Source organism: Ursus arctos, unplaced genomic scaffold (assembly GCF_023065955.2).
Source record: "Ursus arctos isolate Adak ecotype North America unplaced genomic scaffold, UrsArc2.0 scaffold_16, whole genome shotgun sequence".
Lineage (NCBI taxonomy): Eukaryota > Metazoa > Chordata > Mammalia > Carnivora > Ursidae > Ursus > Ursus arctos.
The window spans coordinates 38,497,581-38,517,876 of record NW_026622830.1 but is presented as its reverse complement, the minus strand read 5'-3'; the positions used below and the strand labels follow the sequence as shown (position 1 = coordinate 38,517,876).

The following is a 20,296-nucleotide window of genomic DNA, read 5'->3' as shown; positions in this document are numbered from 1 at the left end:
GATGCTGTATTCTAATAAAATTTTATTTATAAAAAACAGGCAGCCAACACCTGCCATAGACTCTCGCCCTAATCAGGTGATACTTGAGCTATCTGCCATGGTCCTAACATGGACATAGTTTGTTACTGGAAGCAACAAATTTAACCGCTCTGTACCTGAATTTCCCTTTGTGTTGAAAGAAAATACCATTACTTGTCATGTCACTTCCTCATAGAAATTTCTAAAGGACTGATGAGCTAATGTTTCAAAGTACTATGATTTCTTGATGAAGGGCACAGGAGAAGTATTAATTATTATCAACTGTACCTTTTAAGCTACCATCATCTGATTATTATTGTACCTGGAAATACAATGAGGATTCTGATTCATATCAATCTATGATGTTCTAACATGCTATACTATGGTCTCTCACCCTATAGTCTCCTTTCAAATGATTAATAAAAACCTGTGAGTTGGAAGCTAATATTACTCTTCGATATCTTCCAAAGAGTTAATGGAAGGGTAAAAGAAACAGATCTCACCATTTTATATACAGATTTTAATATTTTTCCATTTATCATTCATGATTATTCAACCTTAAAGCCTAAAAATGGAGCATTCTCAAGAAATAGAAGAGACATGGGAGCTATGCCAAAAGTCATTAAATAAAGTTGATATGGTTTCTTTATTTTTATTTGTTCACCCTTAGGAGAAGTGCCATTAAAAGTAAATTCCTTAAACGAGAGACTTTGGAATTAGATATATGTTAAAATATCATTTAAAAATCCTAAGGGATAATTAACACTAATTTCATCATTTCTCAGGGATATTCACGTAAAATGTCTTTTACATCTTACCCATCACCAATTATCAACCAATCTTCCACCTTTAACAAGTAATTCATCTAGTAGATATTTCTGTGGTACCCATTATATACAATGGACTGATAGAAAGGTGGAAAACTTGTACGTGTAACAATAAAAAGTAGTGAAAAGTGCCCTCAGGTGTTAACAAGCTGTATTCATGAGTTTGAAGGAAAAAGAAGTTCCTTTGACCGAGTTGATAAGGAAGATTTGTTTTATGAGAGAAGTGATACTTGAGTTGAGTCTGGAAGAGAGGAAAGAGACAAAGAGCTTTCTAGATGGCCCCAAATACAGACTCCAAGCCCAGGCACATGACTGTGAGCAATTCAGATCATGTAAAAGCTTGTTAGTTCAGGATATGGCAGTAAATCATGGAAGGCCCAAGGTAATCAGGCTAACAAGTCTATGTTTAAGGAAACACCCATCCAAGGATTTTGAGAGGAGAGGAGTTAACACATTCTGAGCCCTTATAATGTTTCAAACATTTCTCTAACCTGTATGGACACAGCAATAAGTGTAAAGACACAGGAAAAAAAAAATCTCCACCCTCATTTTCATAGGGGGAGACAGACAAAAAGCAAAATCAATAAGTAAATGATACCACGTATTTGAAGGTTAAATACTACAGATAAGCAATTATAAATAAAGCAGAAAAAGCAATTATAAACAGGTTGGTTAGGGCAATATTGGAAGTTACATTTGAGCAAGCGTTTGAAGTAGGTGAGGGAGCAAGCCAGGGAGGTCTGTAGAAGAACAGAATTCCAGGCAGAAGGAACTCTAATGCAAACGCGTTACAGATCAGCAAAGCAACCTGTGTGAGCAAGGAAGAGGACAGAGGGAGATGATGTCCGAGACATAAGGAGAGCCACACCACTTAGTCTTACAGACAATCATGAGGACTCTGGATTTAGGAATATTAATCTACCAGCACTGGGCAGAATGCATTGGAGGAGGGAAAAAATTAGTAGAAGCAACATTTGAAAAGCCATTTTCCAGGTGACAAGTTCTGAAACTACTCATTTGCTCATTCATTCATTCACATTAATTCAGCACATATTCAGGAAACACTGTGCTATATATTGACACTAAAACTGTGACTGATGGACAAACTCCCCCCACATGAAGTTGACCCTTTGGTGGGATGATGATAGTACGAATAGGAAGGTTCCACATGTTGATAAGCTTCTAAAACTCTATAGGTATCTAAATTTCATTATGAATCTAATATTGTAAAAGAGAAGATCCCAAAAGGTCCAACTGTATAAACAGTCCTTAGTCTATTTCTTAAGTCATTTCTTTAGCAATCTCCTTTAATGAAATATTAGCCAATATTCTTTCCACTCTTACAATTACTTTTGAAAAGAATGATCGGACATTCCACATCAAGAGAAATCAAAACATCCAAACAATGAAGAATAAACGAAATCTCTGAGGCTTATCTTTCCACCAATTATGATGAGTCACAGAATATAGATGACAAACATGATTAATTCAAATACAAGCATTTAGGAATAGATTAATTTAGCAAGCATAAAAAAACCAAAGACTTGTTCGAAATTACCAAGTTCGTCTGTAACCTAGACAATAGTGTTTTCCAAACAAATTGCTGATGCATGAAGATATTATCAATGGTGGCTGGATGACTGGCTTTAGTACCCCCATAATGATAAACCCGCTGTCACAGAGGACAGATAGGAACTAGTTTCTGCTGTCAAACTGTCATGGAATTATTAAATATGGAGGGGGAAAATGACCCAAGCAGTATGTAATGAGCTCCTTTTCATTCTCTTTCTACAAAAGCACATCTGTGGATTGTTAATGACTCTGAAATGGATGAACCAAATTGATGAGAAAGAAAAACATCTTTCAGGGATAGGAAAAGGGGAAATGAACACACACACACACAATGTTTATAAAATATAATTTAAAATATAAAGGCTTGTGAAAGTACTGTGGAAAACTATAAAGTGGCATACAGATGTAAGCTATTATTATGCATTTCCATATTGCTTGATTGCTTTCCCTGCTCTTTATGTTTCTAATATAGATCATTAATCTTTCAAAATATAGAGAAATACCAAGACTTCTTCACAAGTAGTCTAGTGTGTGACTTTCGTGAGGTGGCACTGCCATCCCAAATCTGGCCCTTTCTATGGTGCTGGATGATTTTCTTACTGGATGTGCCCTGTGGACTGTGCACAGTGACTTAAATGCGTATAAGACTCTCATTATCTCCGTTCACACAGATTTGGTACCAAGTTTTGTGGACTGACTTTTGTTAACTAGAGTCCCTGTGCCACAAAGACTCAGTTGGCCTGGGGGTGCCCAGGAAAGCCACACCTTAGCTCAAGGATATGACTCAATCATGAAACTCCTCAAGCGCAGGTCTTGGTGTCATTGATCTTCATACCTCCCTCAATAACCCTCAACTAAGCTGGACGACTTAGAGATGTCAGACCGGAGCAAGCACATTAGACAAAATCATCATGGCATCACCCATACACTAAAGCCACCATTTTATTTGGTCATAGTTAGTGATACCGAGGTTATCTGTCTTTGGAAATCTCAGAGGTGAAGAATTTATTTGTGCTTTAATACATAAGAAAGAAAGTAGTAAAGCAGTAGGAAACCAGGCCTTATTCCTTAGTTTAAGGACAGACACAAGTCTGAAAGTAATCAATAACCTGCTTGTTCTCGGGTGGTATCAGTTAGCTATATCACAAAGGTAGTACGGTGTTAAAAAGAAAAAATGACCAATATTTGTAAACATAGAGACATATAATTCTGGAAAGGGAAATCACCTTTAATACTCAGGTTTTCTGACTCAAAGGGAGAACTGTTTGAAACACCACTGTACATAAAGGACTCTATGTGACATAAATATACATTTCAAGTGGGAGTGAGGGCCATTTGGCACATGATTTGGCTCTTTCACACAAGGTAAAAACACTAAGAAAGAAAGAAAAGTGAGAAGTCATTGAAGGAAAAATTAAACAGTATATAGCTGACTTGCATTCACTAGAACCCACTGTGAGAAATATAGAATGCAGTATTATAATGTGTATAAAGAAAAAATATCATTTTAATATATGACATTTACTACAAAACCTCAGATTTAAACATTCTTTAATCTTGAAAATATAACACACTATCTCTCCACTCACACATATCCATAGGAAATTCATTCTTACACAACTTGTCTATACAGAGCCTAACAAGTATCCTACAGATTGTGTTATAATTTTTTAGTCACGTTTTCTCCACTACAAAAAAAAAAACAAAAAACAAAAACTCGGTTCATTTTTACATAAAATGTATTTACAGACCCAGGCAGTATCAGAAGAAGCAGATGAACAGAATAAACAATTAACTGGTGTCCCAATTTCCAGATCAATGAACACCTTAATGGTGCACTGAAACCCTTCACCTCCACCCGCCAACCCTGAAGATTATGTGATTAAAAAATCCGTGCCTTTAACCAGCTCCTCTCTCAGTATTTTTATTCCACGCCACCCCACTTAGTTGGCTAAATGACTAGGCAACAAGGTCAATCAAATGCAATACTTCTCTCTATTCAAATAGAATGGAAATTTTGACCATTCCACATTCAAAGAGCAAATACATTCTCACACTGACAACCACATTCCATTGGCTTTTCCTGAAAGCAAAGTGTGACAGATGCCTTGGCTGTAATTGCCAATCAGCCTTTACATGGCAGCTGAAAACACAATATATCACTTTGATCTCCTTTGCTCTAAACACATCCACAATCAAGAAACCTGAACAAGGAATAAGAAATTGGCATCATTTCCAGAAGCTGTCACTCCACAACCCTTTAAATACTATAATGTACATTTTGCTCATATTTTTATTTCTCTGTTTCAGAGACACTCTGTCGAAGACCTGAACAAAAATCACCTACACTCACATATTATACATATATATTTAAAGAAATATTTGGAGCACACATTTTATTACCAAGGACAAAATCCAAATATAAGCGCATTTAATTAAATATCACCACTACCATTTCCTTTTCCAGTTACACACTTGAGGGATAAAACCATATAAGCATGCTCAGCTGATCTGGAAACAGTGTTCACAAGAGCTGTACTCACATTTTGCAGGCAGGTCATAGCCACATGTGATTTTTGCATGTCCAGTCTCACAGCCGTTCAGGTTACGACATTCAGCCAGTAAACAGGGGCCAGCTGCTCTGTGAATACAGCCATCCACTAGGAGAGAGAGAAAAAAGTTAGCTCATTTTTGTCCTTTTGGAAGTAAATGCAAGTAAATGCAAAACTGGATACAGCAAGAGAAAAGGAACTCAATTTGTTCCTCTTGAAAATCACCGTAGTCTCATGGAAGAAAACCCATGATGTCCAATCCTCCAAACACTATGCTTTCATGTGTGTGTGTGTGTGTGTGTGTGTGTGGTGGACAGAGGTAGAAGGGTTACACAAGTCATGTAGTGTGCTGGCAAACATTAAACAACAGTTTTCTCTTGGGATGGGGGAATCCCTGATTTGTAGCCTTTTCCAACATCAATTGTGTAAATACCCCCACCATGTCCAATTTCAAACTATCAGCTTGAGGTCACTGAACACAGGGTGCAAAAGAAATGCTAATAATTCTGTCTCCCAAGCTGGTAAGTATTGCCTCCAACATACCACAAGTTATAGAAGAAAAAGGTCAAGAAGAAAGTGAAAACAACACTCTAAAACATCTGTACTCACCTCAAAACTGAGAGTAGAATTAAAGCCATTAAAAAAAACCAGACTTCTGAGCTCCCCCTCCCCCAACACCAGGACACAAACACAGCTGTGTCTGTGCAGGCTGACAGAGCACTAGACGACAGGCAAGGGTAGCTTGGGTCTTAGTAAATGCCCATGAAACCACCCTCACTCACCTGACAGCGACTAAGCCAAGAACTTCAGCTGCTCCTGCCCGCGCTCCACTAAATGAACAGCTTCCTGCCTTTCACCAACCCAAAGTCTCCTCAGTCCTCTGGCCTCTCATCCTCCCCCTTCACATCTGGCCCACACCTTGAGACTTGCCTTTTGAAAACACAAACCTAATGCTGTTGGAAATTAAAACTTTATATGACTGGATGGGGCGGGCGTGAGTGCACAGACGGAAGGCTCAAAGATCATATGCACACACATTCGGAAATTGAAAACTTGGGCTCTTAGTTGCTGTTGAATGGACCCTTTGGACTGAAAGGAAATGCAAGATAGCTAAACGAAGGATAAAGAGACAAAGAGGGAGAGAGTAGTAGTAAGCTGGGATGCGAAAATAAACCAGGATATTAGAGGTTAGAATATGTCCCCACGGGCCACAGCACCAGGTAACTGACCCAGAGAACCTTCAACATTCCAACGCTCATTCTTTCACTGTTCAGTCATACACATACTCACACATACAATTTTTCTCTTCCAAAAAGAGCTTAATAAATTTTGCTCCAACTCTTTCACATGGCAATTCTACTTTTTTTAAAAAAATTATTCTACGGAATAATTAACACAAGTGCAAAAGCTATAACTCTAAGAATGTCAGAGTTGTTTATAATAGTGGAAACTTGGAACTTCTCAGAGAGCTAGTTAGATAAATCAAAATCCATCAATGCAATACTATTATGCAGCTGCTAAAAAGAATGGGCCAACTCTATATGTAAATAGTCCTAAACATGGAAAGATGCCGAAGTGAAATGTCAGGTTTAGAAGAGTATATATATCATATAGTCACAATTTTGCTTACAAAGCGATACACACACACTTATTATACAGATACATTTACACACACACACACGCACGCACCCTGAAGATATACCAAAATACAAAAAGTGACCATGAGATGGAAAACAGAGGGTAAGACTACTAGTAAAAAAAAATTAGGTCCTAATTTATGTTTCAATTTTTTTTTTACAAGAGCTTCAAGAGAAGTATTTTAAATTGAACATTTTTTTCTTGGCAAAGAGATAATAAGTTACTTAGTTTGAAATGGATAATTAAAATAGGATTTGCTAGTATCTTTGATCATATGCTGTCAAATATTATCTGCATTATTTAGATTGCAGTATAATGCAGTTTGTAGATACCTAATTCTCAAAATCTTCCTGCTATACCAGCATTGATGAGTGCATTAGAGCAATGAAAGAATGGCTGAAGAGCTATCTAATAATAATGACCTCAGTTTAAATTTCTTGAGTGCATCTATATATGCCAGCCACTGTACTCAGGACAACCTTATCAGTAGATACTAAGTTTATCGTCTCCATTTTATAGAAGCTTATAAGACGTTAGTAACCTCTCAATGTTCACAAAATATTGGGAATGTGATTCAAAACCTTAGGTTTGGGGACACCTGGGTGGCTCAGTCGTTAAGCATCTGCCTTCAGCTCAGGTCATGGTCCCAGGGTCCTGGGATCAAGCCCCGCATCGGACTCCCTGCTCGGCAGGAAGCCTGCTTCTCCCTCTCCCACTCCCCCTGCTTGTGTTCCCTCTCTCGCTGTCTCTCTCTTTCTCAAATAAATAAATAATCTTTAAAAAAAAAACAAAAAACAAAACAACAACAACAAAAACCCCTTAGGTTTGTCTGATATAGCAACCATACCCTTGCCCACTATAATTCACAGCCTTCAGGATCTGAATCCAGGTAGTCTTACCTCAATCCCTGCATGTGGCATATGGAACCACCATATTACAGTGCCTTTCAGTTTCCATCAATTCTACTTATGAGTTGTAATGATTATATAATCACATGCACAGATTTCCAATGTGCAGTTTTGATGAGTCTATACTCATGTAACCATGATACCAATAAAAATGCAAAATGTTTCCGTCAACCCAAAAAGTTCTCTTGCGCCCTTTCCATCCAATTTCCCTTCTCACCCCACAAAGAGAGCCCCTTTTCTGATTTCAATCACCCGCGCTACGTTTTGCCTGTTATATAGCTTCAAACTTCATTTTTGAGATTCATCTGTGTTGTTGCATGCCGTAGTACTTCATTCCTCTTTATTCCTGAGTAATATTCCACGGTTGAAAATACCATAATTTCTTTATCCATTCATCTATAAATAGGCAGTGGCGTATTTGCAGGTTTTAGCTATTGTGAATATATCTGCATACCTGTACAAGTCCTTTTATGGCTATATGTTTTATTCCCTTTGGACAAATAACTATGAATAAAATTGCTGGGTCAGTATATATTCTACTCTATAAAGAACTAATATGCAGTTTTCCTAAGTGATTATACCAATTTACATGTATCCCCAGCAAAGTCTGGGAGTTCAAGCTTTGACAATCCTTTGGTGTTGTCAGCCTTTTTAATTTGAGCAATTCTAATGGATATAAAGGAGTATCTCACTGTGATTTCAATCTGCATTTCCCTGATGATTAACGATGTTAAGTATCTTGCCAAGTGCTTCTTGGTCATTTATATATATTCTTTTTGGAAATGTCTGCTCATGTCTTTTGCTAATTTTTATTGTCTTTTTATTACTGAGTTTTGTTAAATCTGCTATTAGGTTCATCCAATTTTTCTTTTTAATTTCAGAGATTTATTTTTTAGATCTTGAGATTTTCCTTTGGTCCTTTATCTTACAGTTTTCATATTACTCCTGAATTTTCCCATCTCCTCATCCATTTTTTCATGTAAATGCCTTCACAGATTCTGCATAGTGATTTTCACATCCTATCTGACAATTCCGGTATCTACGTCAGCTACTAGTTTGTTCATATTGACTGACTTTTCCCAAGACTCTGGGTCATATTTTCTTGTTCCTTTGCATGTCCAGTAATTACTGATGACATATAAACACCGTAAATATATTGAAAAGGCTTTAAATTATATTATCTTCCTCCAAACAGCACTGAAGTTCACTCTGGCAAGCAGTTAAATTACTGCCAGGTAATAGGGAGGTGTAAGTTTAGGCTTTGTTAAGGCAGGTTTATTCCAGTCTTTCCCTTACTTCTAGGATGTGGTCTTTACTCCTAAAGCATGAACCTTCCAGAGCTTCAATAGAAAACCCAAGTGTTTATCAATTCCCTCTAACTCGAGGGAACTAAAATTCTAAACTCTATATCCCTGAAGTGAGAAAACGAATGTTCTGCACAGTTCTTTCAGCTTTCTGGCTCTCGTTTTCTTCCTGGGCTCCTTGGACTCTTTATCTGTACATGTATGATTAAGGCTCTGCCAAAGATTATAGGTATTCATTTACAGATTAGGGGGGCTCCCTCTGTGTCTCTCTCCCTTCGGGAATCCTAATCTCAATTCCTAGTCGTTCTGACAACCCTGAATTCAGTCTTATGATTCCTAAAGCCAATAAAACTACTGTTTTTTCCTTGGAGCCCTATCAGCCACTTCCCATGTGGGGCATGGAGGACCCTTGGGGTCAAAGCCATTTAAATGTGGATCTCACCCCAGTGTGGTTTCCCTCTTTAGAAGGTAGAATCCTTTTTAGTTTCAGCTTGCTTTTAGTTGCTCTCTAGTGCCAATAAACAGTTTCTATCATTGCTTTTATATTTTGTCGAGAATTTTAAATTACTATTGGTGGGAAGTCTACTCTGATACAAGCTAGTCTGTCATTATCAGAAGCTGGAAGTATACGCTACATTTTCTATTGGCTAAAACATGATATCATATTATTTTAGAGCTATATGTGGTCTTTGGAAAAAGTACATGGGAGAAAAAAGGAAACAGCATTATCTCTTGTATCAATTCTGTACTTGAAAGTGGGTTGTTGTGTCTTTGAAAAACAAAAAATAAATAAATAATGTCTCTATATGCGCAAACTCTGTATGAGATTTTAAAATTCTCTAACCTATCGCCAATCCTTTTGCTTGACTTATTTTTCCTAAAATGCAAATCTGATTTCATCACTTCCATACTAAAGTAATGTTTGCTATTTCCCATACTTTACATTATGAAACTCTTATTTACAAATTATGGTCTTTAGACTCTTCACGAATGTGGCTCCAACCTAACCTCCCAACCTCACATCATCCCACTCTCACTCCCTTGTCATCATGTACTCTGACACATCTGAATCCTTACCATTCCCTAAACACAACGAGACTTCCTTTGCAAAGTACTCTCCACCCAGAATATCCAGCTACCCCTCCCCTGTTTCCTGCTTAGCAAGGTCTTTCTCATTGTTCAACTTCTAGCTCCAATGTTTCCTCTAAAAAGCCATCCACTACATTTACAGGACACAATAATGTCTTTTTATGTTCCCATATTCTGGCGTGTACCCTTATTTTCATACTTATAAACTGTTTTACAGCTATTATATAAACACAGCAGACTGGTTAAATGCGAGAAAGTCTCTCCTGCTTTAGTCATTCAGCTCCTTGAGGGTACAGGAGGTGGCTTATTCTTTTTATATCCCTAGTTATCTTTTTTAAAAAGACTTTATTTATTTGAGAGAGAGAGAGAGAGAGAGAGAGAGAAAGAGAGCGAGAGGGCACAACCAGGGGGAGCAGCAGAGGGAGAGGGAGCAGACCCCTGTTGAGCAGGGAGCCCAATATGGGGCTCCATCATAGGCCCCAGGGGTTACCCCAGGTTTGTTTTCTTTTTCTTTCTTTCTTTTTTTTTTTTTTAAATAATACTGAAGAAGTAATCAGGCTAGTTAAATCCAAAGAACCAGAAATGGAAAAGCTAATTAAATACACAGCCACAATGTTGTGGTCACAAATCTAGTGATGAGCTTCCATATTAAAAGTGTGAACAGGGGAGCCTGGGTGGCTCAGTCCTTAAGCGTCTGCCTTCAGCTCAGGCGTGATCCCAGAGTTCTGGGATTGAGCCCCATGTCAGGCTCTTCCGCTGGGAAGCCTGCTTCTTCCTCTCCCACTACCCCTGCTTGTGTTCCCTCTGTCGCTGTCTCTCTCTCTCAAATAAATAAATAAAATCTTTTTAAAAAAATTAAAAAAAATAAAAGTGTGAACAATTCACTGAATCTGAAAATTCACCCATTTCCCTCGGGTCTGGTGCAGCCCACTAGAAAATCTCCTCCTTTACCTTCCTTTAGGGTCTAAAAAGGCACCAGGCTGGGTAGTGGCAAGATGTGAGATGTACACAGCAGCACTTTTTCCATTTCTCCCACCCCCAGTCCCCAGGGGGGAGGGGATAGAGGACCAACCGTCCTTACACTGCCATACAAGGTATTCAGTCTGACCCAAAATGTCTAAAACCAATTGCAACCAAAAAACAAAAAACAAAAACCAACCAAACAAAAAACCCAAGACCAAAAGTCTAAATGAGAAACAAAACCTGAGCACAATTTTCCAGAGAGCAATAGGACTACCAATGCCGCTTATCCTATAAAAGAAATATTCACATAGGAAAACAGAAAAGATGACTAAGCTCCATAAATAAATATGTTCACTGAAGTCCACTTATTTTTCTTTCTGGTTATATAGCTAGAAAGCAATTCCCAGCCTCCTTTATAGTGAGGTCCTGTGAGGTCATGAGTTTGAGTTCTGTTCAAAGGAGTATCAGTAAAAATGATGTAACTACTTCTATGTCCAAACCCTAAAACTCCTTGCACCCAGTCTCATCTTCTGTTCTCTTCAGGCTGCATGCAGAGGATGGTACAGCAACTAAACAGAAAGTACCTGAATCCCTAAATGACGGTGTGGAACAGAGCTCCACCTCACCCCTACTTCCCATATTGGACTGTCAATCCGGGGATAGGCAAAATTTTATTGTGCAAAACCACTGAGATTTGGGGATGTTTGTAATAGTAGTTTGCCTTGACTGATACTTTTACTACTACTATAAATACTCCAGTGATAATTTTCATTCAGCTTGATTACTGCTATTTTTTAAACTTGTATGCCAAAAAATTTTTAGATTTTACTACTAGAATGAACATATTATCTTAGCCAATTTCATTTCCTGAAGTATGCCTCAGAATTCTTAATCATGCTAGATACCAAGGACTCCATGAACACCAAATCCAGCCTGTCCTATTCATTCAAAGAGTTGTTCCCCTCGTTTTGTGATCAAAACCAGACTAACAGAAGATAAAGGCTGAGGACTGCCTAACAAACTGTCTATGGTATGATCAGCTAGGAATGGAGTGAACACTGAGGTCACTCAGAGAGCTGCTCTTCATCAGGACTAACAGGAGTCTGGCAGCAACTTCTTCCAAAAACCAGGTTTTCTGCTGTACTGACAATCCTGCTTTTACCATTCTGACAGCAAGGCCAAAATGCTTGCAGGCAGATGGTTAACTAAGGCAAGGGCCTTTGACTCCTGGCCTCTTTCCTCCAGTTATCTAACAACATCTAAATCCAGACGACTTCAGCCTATTAATTACACCATCTTGGGCAGGTTTCCTTACACCATAGCCTAGAGAATTAGACTGTCTCCGGATGGGGTAGAAAGATGGGTTCTGGTTGTGCTTGAGGGGGAATTGTTCTTACTTTAGTCAGTAGTACCTGGGGGTGTAGAGTTTGAGTACGTTTTTAATAGGATAGTCTTAACCCACTATTTAAATAACTACAATGAAGACAAAAGAGATGGGATATGAAACCACATCAATTTTTCTGACCTAAGATTTATTTTACCCCATACATTCCAATCTGCCTCTCTGGCCTTCCCCAGGTAAATCTCCCCATATTATATACAGATGAATAAATTGATCCTGAAAATAGGAAAGAAAAAGCAAGCCACAAAGCACTGAACAGGAATCCATAAGATAGAGTGGACCAGTAAGTAAGTGTAAGAGCTAGCAAAAGAAGAACCAGGGAAGATTTCTAAATATGTGTTTTGAAAAATACTAAACACAGTATACAGCAAAATACAGTTATTTTATAAATTGGCCCTGTGAGCTCTCTTCTTTGTCTTACAAAGACAAAATTTTAAACAGTGTTTAGCAAGGGGGATTCTGAAGCTCTTAGATCTGTACATATTCATTTAATCTTCTTTTGTAAATAAAAGACAGTAACTTAATCTAAAAGCAGCCGCATGAATCACATTAGCCTGAAAAATAAGAGACTCTCATTGAATATATCTTTTAGAAGCCCAAGAGAATACAACAGAGTTCTTTCCAAATCAAATCAACATAAATTTATTAAACAAATACCTCACACAAAGCTTTCTGCAAGAAGCTGTGAAGAAATCAAATGATGGCAATAATATGTCACATCTTTTGAGGATTTACCATGTGCCTTCTGGTGTGCTAAGTGACTTGCAAGCTTTCCCTGTATAAAAGGCAGTGCTGCAAAGTGGAAGGAGGATGGTTCTAGAGTCAAAAGGCAGAGATTTGTGTCCCAGTGCCACCACTTTCGCTCCCCATACTTTCATTTTCTCATCTGCAAAATAGGGGCCCTTATAGGACCTCTCTTCAAAATCACAGGGTTTTTGTGAGCAAATGAGCTATTACATGACAACCACTCTGACCTGCTTGGCATGTAGCAAGCATGTAGTAAACACTGGTTACGTTATTACATGTTATCATCATAGACTTCTTGACAGGTAAGCTCTATTAGGATGACTACTTAACAAAGGAGAGGATGTTAAGGAGTTAGTGCAAGATCACACAGAAGCTGGGGTCAGAATCCAGGTTTGCTCAAACTTAATCTATATTCTTAATCCTTACTCTCTCTTACTGCCATTCATGCAAAGAAGTATGACCATGGCCCCTTCCCTTGGGAGGCAAGTGAATAGGACAGACAGGCTCAGAACCATACTTTGACTGAAATAAAAAGTAATCAGCAATATATAGAATATCTTAGTTATGGAGAGTATGCCTTTTAATAGATAAAAAAAAAATTAGAGGAATAGGCCACATGATAATGTGTTACTTTTTATAAAGTCCTTTGACAAAATGACCACATATTTCACTCTCGAAACAATCTTGCAAGGTGGTCCTGGACTTTATTACTTTTACCATTTTACAGCTGAAGAAACTCAACCAATGCAACAGTAAATGTCTAAGGTCATCCACCTGTTAAGTGGCAGATATGAATTCAAGTTCCATTGCTCTTAAAAGTGTGGTCAATATCACCTGGGAAGCCTGAAAAAAAAAAAGTGGATTCCTAGACCCAACCTCAAATCTCAAGGATCAGTCTCTCTAATCGTGGGACCCCAGAATCTGCATTTAAAAATCTCAACGGATAGCACGGATGCACACAACCAACTGAGAACTTTTGAGAATCACTCCTCTATACGACCTTGTTTTCCTGACAAACCTCCAAAGAGCAGTGAGTGGTTGGCTCTGTGGCGAGTGATCTGAGAATTCACTGGAAGCACCAAGTCACAAGTCATGGCTCTACCAAATCAGAAGATCCCCTTTAATTTTAATTAGAGCTATATTCCCCCATGAGTCCTAATCAAATACTGAAAGAATCCCTGCCCTTAACAGTTCACTATTAGAGCAGGCAGTGTTAACTGGAACTAGAACTGAAATCCGGTAGCAAGTAGGATTTTTATTAAATGCTGTTTCACTCAAAGATGATACAGTAGTCATGAAATGCCTTGGGTCTAAAGAGGTCCTTGGTTTATGGTCTCCAAAGTAAGGTCACAAGACATCCATACAGGGGATAGAAGAATATATTTAAACTTTTCTTGACATTTTTAATTTTTATCTAAAAAGATATGAATGAAGTTCAAGTTTACTAATATTTAGCACACAGACTGACAATAGCACTTGTACATAATTTACAAGTAAACACACACAATTTATAAGTTCACGCTCAAAATTTTTTACTGAGAAAGGTACATAATTAAAAAAAAATTTTAAAGTCAACAAAGTGATTAACAGGGCTCTAGAATCAAACTGCCAGACTCTATCACTTAGAGTTTCTGCATCTACATAATGGGTATAATATTAGTATCTACCTTCTACGGTTCTCATTCTGATTAAATAGGGTAACATTTGTACAGTGCTTAGCTTGAGTAGTGCCTGTATCAGTGCTCAAAGAATGTTACTGTGGTAGATACTTCTACTAGTGCGATTGCTGCACAGAAAATTGTAACAATTATTCCCATCTTTGCACCATGTTCTTGGAAACGTGACTCTACAGCTGTTCCCATGAAGAAATGGAATCTGTTTCCCCACACCCTGAATCTAGGCTGATCTTGTAACTTGCTTTGGCCAAGAGAATGAGGCAGAAGCAACCCTGTGCCAGTTCTCAGCCTGAGTCTCAAGAGGCCTTTCACACTTCTGCTCAGCAACCATGTACATGAGCCCAGGCCAGCCTGATGAACAGAGACAAGCTATCCCAGCTGATGCCACCCTAGACTAGTTGGCCTCAACTTTCCTAGCAACTGACCACAAATACATATATGAGAACTGCCCATGAGAAGAACTGCCCAGCTTATTGGTGAACCTATAGAATCATGAGTTATATAAATACTTGTTTTAAGCCACCAAACTTTGGGGGTGATCTGTTACACAGAAAGGCCACCATCATCAGAAAAAATACAAAGCAATAATCCATTCTCAGGTGATGATATAAAAGAAAAAGGTTAAATAGCTGTCCCAAACTCTTAGGAAAGAAAAACAATATAGCTGAAGTAATCAGGTGAAAAGTTGATTCCATTAGAGGTCACCTGTAGCCTGCACGGAAGATTTATGTGTCAGGTACTAAATAGCATCAGTGTTCCCTTTAGGGAGGAGAAGAAATATCTGTTAGAAAAAGCAATACAGTGACAAGGAGATCTACATCTTGAAGCTTCACAGATGCAAGGAATTAAGCTATCTGAAACAGCCTTGGGCTGACTTAAAAATTAACTTCTGTTATGAGCCACCTGATCTTGCTGGTCAGTTTGACTATGAGACCTGGGCTGTGATCCCCGCAGAAGATGACAAACGTAAGAGAATAAACATGGACACAAAAAGGAACCTGGAGGATTTGCAACCAAGGGTCACACACCTAGCTTTCTTCACCTCTAATCTAAAAGCTAAGGGACTGATCTTAAAAAATTAGGAGACGGGTCTTAAGATTCTAGGAGATAGAATTATCTAATTGTGCAGATACCCAAGAAACAATGACTTTTTTTTTCTTTTCTTTTCTTTTTTTCTTTCTTTTTTTTTTTTTATCTCTCTTGTTAAACTTGAACTCCCAAGTGAGGCTAAGAGAATATTTATCCTCAGAAACAAACAGACCTTCCAAAAATTTTCTTGGGAAAAATATGAATCGATGAGCTCTACCTCATCATTATGTTTGAGACTGAGAAAGTCAAGTTGATTAAAATCCTACTCAGGTTATAAGAAAGATATATTTAGTCAACACTAACTTCATGGTAAACACATCACTTAAGACCTAACCCCATGCATCTCCTTCCACATATCCAAGCTCCGTCCTTAAAAAAGAAAGAAAGAAAGAAAGAAAGAAAGAAAGAAAGAAAGAAAGAAAGAAAGAAAGAGAAAAAGAAAAAAAAGTCCTTGACCAAAGAAAATGTCATTATGACATTGATTACTGGTTGTCTACCCACTATCAATTCTCATTTTCCCTACTAACAGAATCCCTATATTGACTGGGGTGGCTATATGCCCAACTAAAAACCTGTATTTACCAGCAGCTCTTTCAAAAATGAAAAAGATATGAGTGACCAATTTAGATGGAAAGAGATGCCATTAAGTGCATTTCCAAGAAATCTCATTACAGAGGGTTTACTCATGCAGCAGATCAATCCATCTATCTATTATCTATTACTACTACTATTAGGCTTTCTTACTGTTCTCCTATTAGTAGTCTTTTGTACTGTTACACCTTTGAGACTTAAACTAGGTGGCCTGACTTCAATAACCATCTAATGAGAATGAACATGAAGGTTACACACTCTGGTATGGTAGAAAGAAGAGCTGGTAGGTGCCTGAATCTCTGATGGCATCTGTGGAGATGTCAAATTAGGACTACTTTTCATTCAATAAGGGAAAACAGTTTTTGTTAATGAGCATATGTCTCGTGTAAGTCACTATCTGGGGTGGGAATGGGACTTCTGTAACTTGGAACCTAATGCCATCTTTAAATGTTGTAGGCATGCATTTTAATTTAGCTGAGACATGTCCCTTGAAATTCCAGATGAGTAATGTTTCTTTGACTATTACAAAAGTATTAATTACTAAGAAATTCTGAGCTGACAAAACATTGGAAATGGAACAGGAGGCAAAACTCCCAACAGATCAATGGAGGGGGCCAGGGCAGTGCTGACCATACCACTAAAGAAGGAATGGAAGTTACAAGAACCTAGAATGTGCCAGTCAACAGCCATGTGACCTTAAGATGGTTTATATTTTATCAGTTCTCAGCAGGGAGGGATATTCCCATCTGCAATAAGGCTGGATTTCCTCAAGTTAGTTTCTACTAAAGAATCCAGAGAAGACAATGAGGATCATATTTCTCTGGAAGTCCACAGAGATAGTCTGATGAAGGGTAAATCTGCCATCAGAGATGACAGGGATTTTCAGGCAAAGGATGTATTAGCTGGTGCCTCAAGAGCCCAGTAATAACCCCCTCTTCTTCTTCTTCATCATCTTCTTCTCCTTCTTCTTTCTTTCTTTCTTTCTTTTTTTAATTTGGAAAGTTTACTTGGGAAGAAAAAAAAAATGCAATTCAATTCTTATTCAAGGGCAACCACATTTCTCCAACCCAAGCAGAGACCCTTCTCGAGGAAATATGAAAAGGTAGGTCTTACCACTATATCACCTGAAAGAATAACTCCTCAAAATAATCTGCAAATCTGATGTTAATAGAGACTAAGCATTAATGGAAATTTTGACCTTAAGAAGAAATAATAACTGTGTTCCTGGGCAGCCTAATAGATCTGCTTCTGGAGCGTGGTTTTGCCTGGGTTAAAGGCATAGATTGTGCCCTTGTTTCTGGGTAGGTCTTCTTAATAGAGATTAGGTCAAACAGAAATGTAATGTCAGAGAGACCTCTCTCTTTCCAAGAAATAAAAAATGAGTCAACTTACATACTTCCTCTTCTATCAGAAACTTCCCAGTGGCTGGGGACACAAGTTCAACACTAGGGATGATGTAGGTCAATGTTAACAGATGCTTCTAAGACAACCTCATTTGTTTTATCAAAAAATGAGACCTATGGAGAAAGGTAATCTTTCCTCAAGGAATTCAGCTTTTAAACTTCAATCGTGTTATAGAATCTTTTCTCCTCATTTTCTTCCTACAAAGAAGTACATATGTCATTTTGTGGTTAATACTCCCACCTGCTTCAGGAAATACTAATGGTTTCAGGTAAGGTGATAAAGGATTAAAAATCTTTAGGACAAAAAAAATCTCTCTGAACTTTCAATTGGTTGTCTGAAGGAAAATGATAAAAATCTGTCCCTATATGTGTTTTTGCAAAAATGTAAAATCTTGACATATACAAAAGAGAATCTTTGTTTTGGTAAATTAAACTATTTGCCACTTACTCTGCTTGAGTATTATAAGGACTAATGCCTCAGTGTATTGGTAGGTCAGGAGAAGAGATAAGTAACAAGTGGCCCCTTTTCCCAAAGTCCACACATGAAGACGGCATTTATTGCCCCAATCCAAATATCAACTTTCTCTTCTCCCATTATTTATTTTCAACAGGAGCTCCAAGGGATAATCTTATGTGAAGAAAAAATTTAAAGGCAAAAACATTGTGATCATTCTGTCAGGCAATGAAATTATTCTTTCTTTTTGACTTTTTTTTTTTGGATTAAAGAAAAAGTTGAACACTTATTAAAGACTAATTTTTAGAAAAGGCTTGGCTCTTTTTTTTTTTTAAATAGGAAAAATCCAATCAATGAAGTTTATAGTAGTTTACAATTGGGATGAAATCCCCTTATTTCTTTCCAGCAAAAATTCAATATATGTGCCTGCATGGATGAAGATTCTGCCTTAACAATTCTAAACTCAAATGGGAATATGCTAGTAAAAATTCTCAAGGAGAAAAAAAAAAAGAAAAAAGCACCACATATCAAATTAAATTTTAGCATTAAAAAACAATATTTAACCTAAAATGATACGAGAACAGAATGAATAGTGTCACATGAAATTTCTGGAACTAAAACTTCATTCCCATGTACACATTTAAAATATTTCTAAATAAATAGGTTGAGATTGTTTTCTTCCAGAATAGGTTTCCACTTAAAAAGAAGAAAGATATTCAGAATTATTTCTTTTGGGAATAAAAGTAGCATTTTGCCAAGTGAAACCTAAAGGAGGGTCCTACTGCTCGTCTGACCCCCAGGTAGGCATTCAATCCCCAAATTCCAGGTCTATCTTACTTTAATGTCAGTTAAGCTCCCCACCTCCAGACCTCAAAGGTGCCTTCCTCCTACAAGGCTGCTGCCAAAGGAAAATAAATTTCTGGAAGCAAATGGAGCAAAACTTTCCATTTGTTTCCCCTTTTCCAATGCAGGCCTAGTCACTGGGTCCAAAGTGCTTGTTTTATGGCCTCTTCTAAGCAAACTCCTTCTAAACCTATGTGTTCTCTCTCCAAAATGCTGGAGGTTTCTCATCAGAATCATAAGTGAATGTGAAGAAAACTTCAGAAAGTTTTCTGCTAGGGAAAGTTCTATGTGATGAGAACTTTTGATTCACATGTTCACCCATTAAATTTTTTTTTAAAAAACGCAGGGCTGGACAAGGGGTGGTGGCTGTGGGAGGGGGTAGGGTAAATGGGTTTCTCTGTGCCGATAAAGAAAGTTTTGTTCACTCTTCAAATTCATAGAAAAGAGGCTTCACGGAGGAGAAAGCCATGGCTTGGATAATCCTGCAGCTCATCAAAATGTCTATTTTCTTTTTCCCCAGTGGAACCATTTTGCCCCATCTAAAATGCTTGCGGGAGAAGTTAAAACAGGCCACATGTGCTTTCCTCCACAAAAGAGCCCTATATATTAACACAGCACACACATCCGACACCTCAAACGGTTTTGAAGAAAGCTGTGTTTATTATGTGGGCTTATGAAATAAAAAGTACAAACTTTCTCATCCTGGAAAAATATGCAATGAAATTTACAGCCAAAATAAGGAAGCTGTGCATAATGTAACACTTGGCAAGAATTTTAATCAGTGGATTGGCAAGGCTGGATGCAATACCTCAGCTCCTTTCAGACATGTCTGAGCTTTCTTAATTTAAATACCACGCACTGGGTCTGGGGAGAACATTTAGGAGACATTGTCCTTTCTGCAGGAATGCTGACGACCAATACAAGTGAACTGAGAAAGGAGCACTGTTGATGTGACAACAGTTTCAACCTCTGGGAATGGGAGATGGCAAGCGATAGACACACTGTTACTGTAGAGCAAAGCAACACAGATTTACATTATGATAAGGCATTCCAGCCACATTACTTTAAGCGGGCAAAGATGCTTCCAGGTATCAGTCTGACTCAGTTTGGCTCTAAAGAGCACAATTCTGGACTTTGTCAGAAGTTTTCATGCAGGACTATTGTTTTCCAGTTGGGAAAACAACAGAACTATCCAGTAGCCCTCAATTCCTGAGCAGCCT

The 20,296-nt window shown here is 37.9% G+C and overlaps 1 protein-coding gene across 3 annotated transcripts in view; it reads right to left on the bottom strand.

The window, feature by feature from the left end:
• The window catches only part of MACROD2 (mono-ADP ribosylhydrolase 2), a 1,872,659-nt gene that overhangs the window by 1,239,390 nt on the left and 612,973 nt on the right, over nt 1-20,296 (bottom strand). For all 3 annotated transcript variants that reach the window (XM_057312671.1, XM_057312670.1, XM_057312672.1), the window contains exon 5: nt 4,961-5,077. In XM_057312671.1, the coding sequence (XP_057168654.1) occupies nt 4,961-5,077 (117 nt within the window). The remainder of the gene's footprint in view (nt 1-4,960; nt 5,078-20,296) is intronic.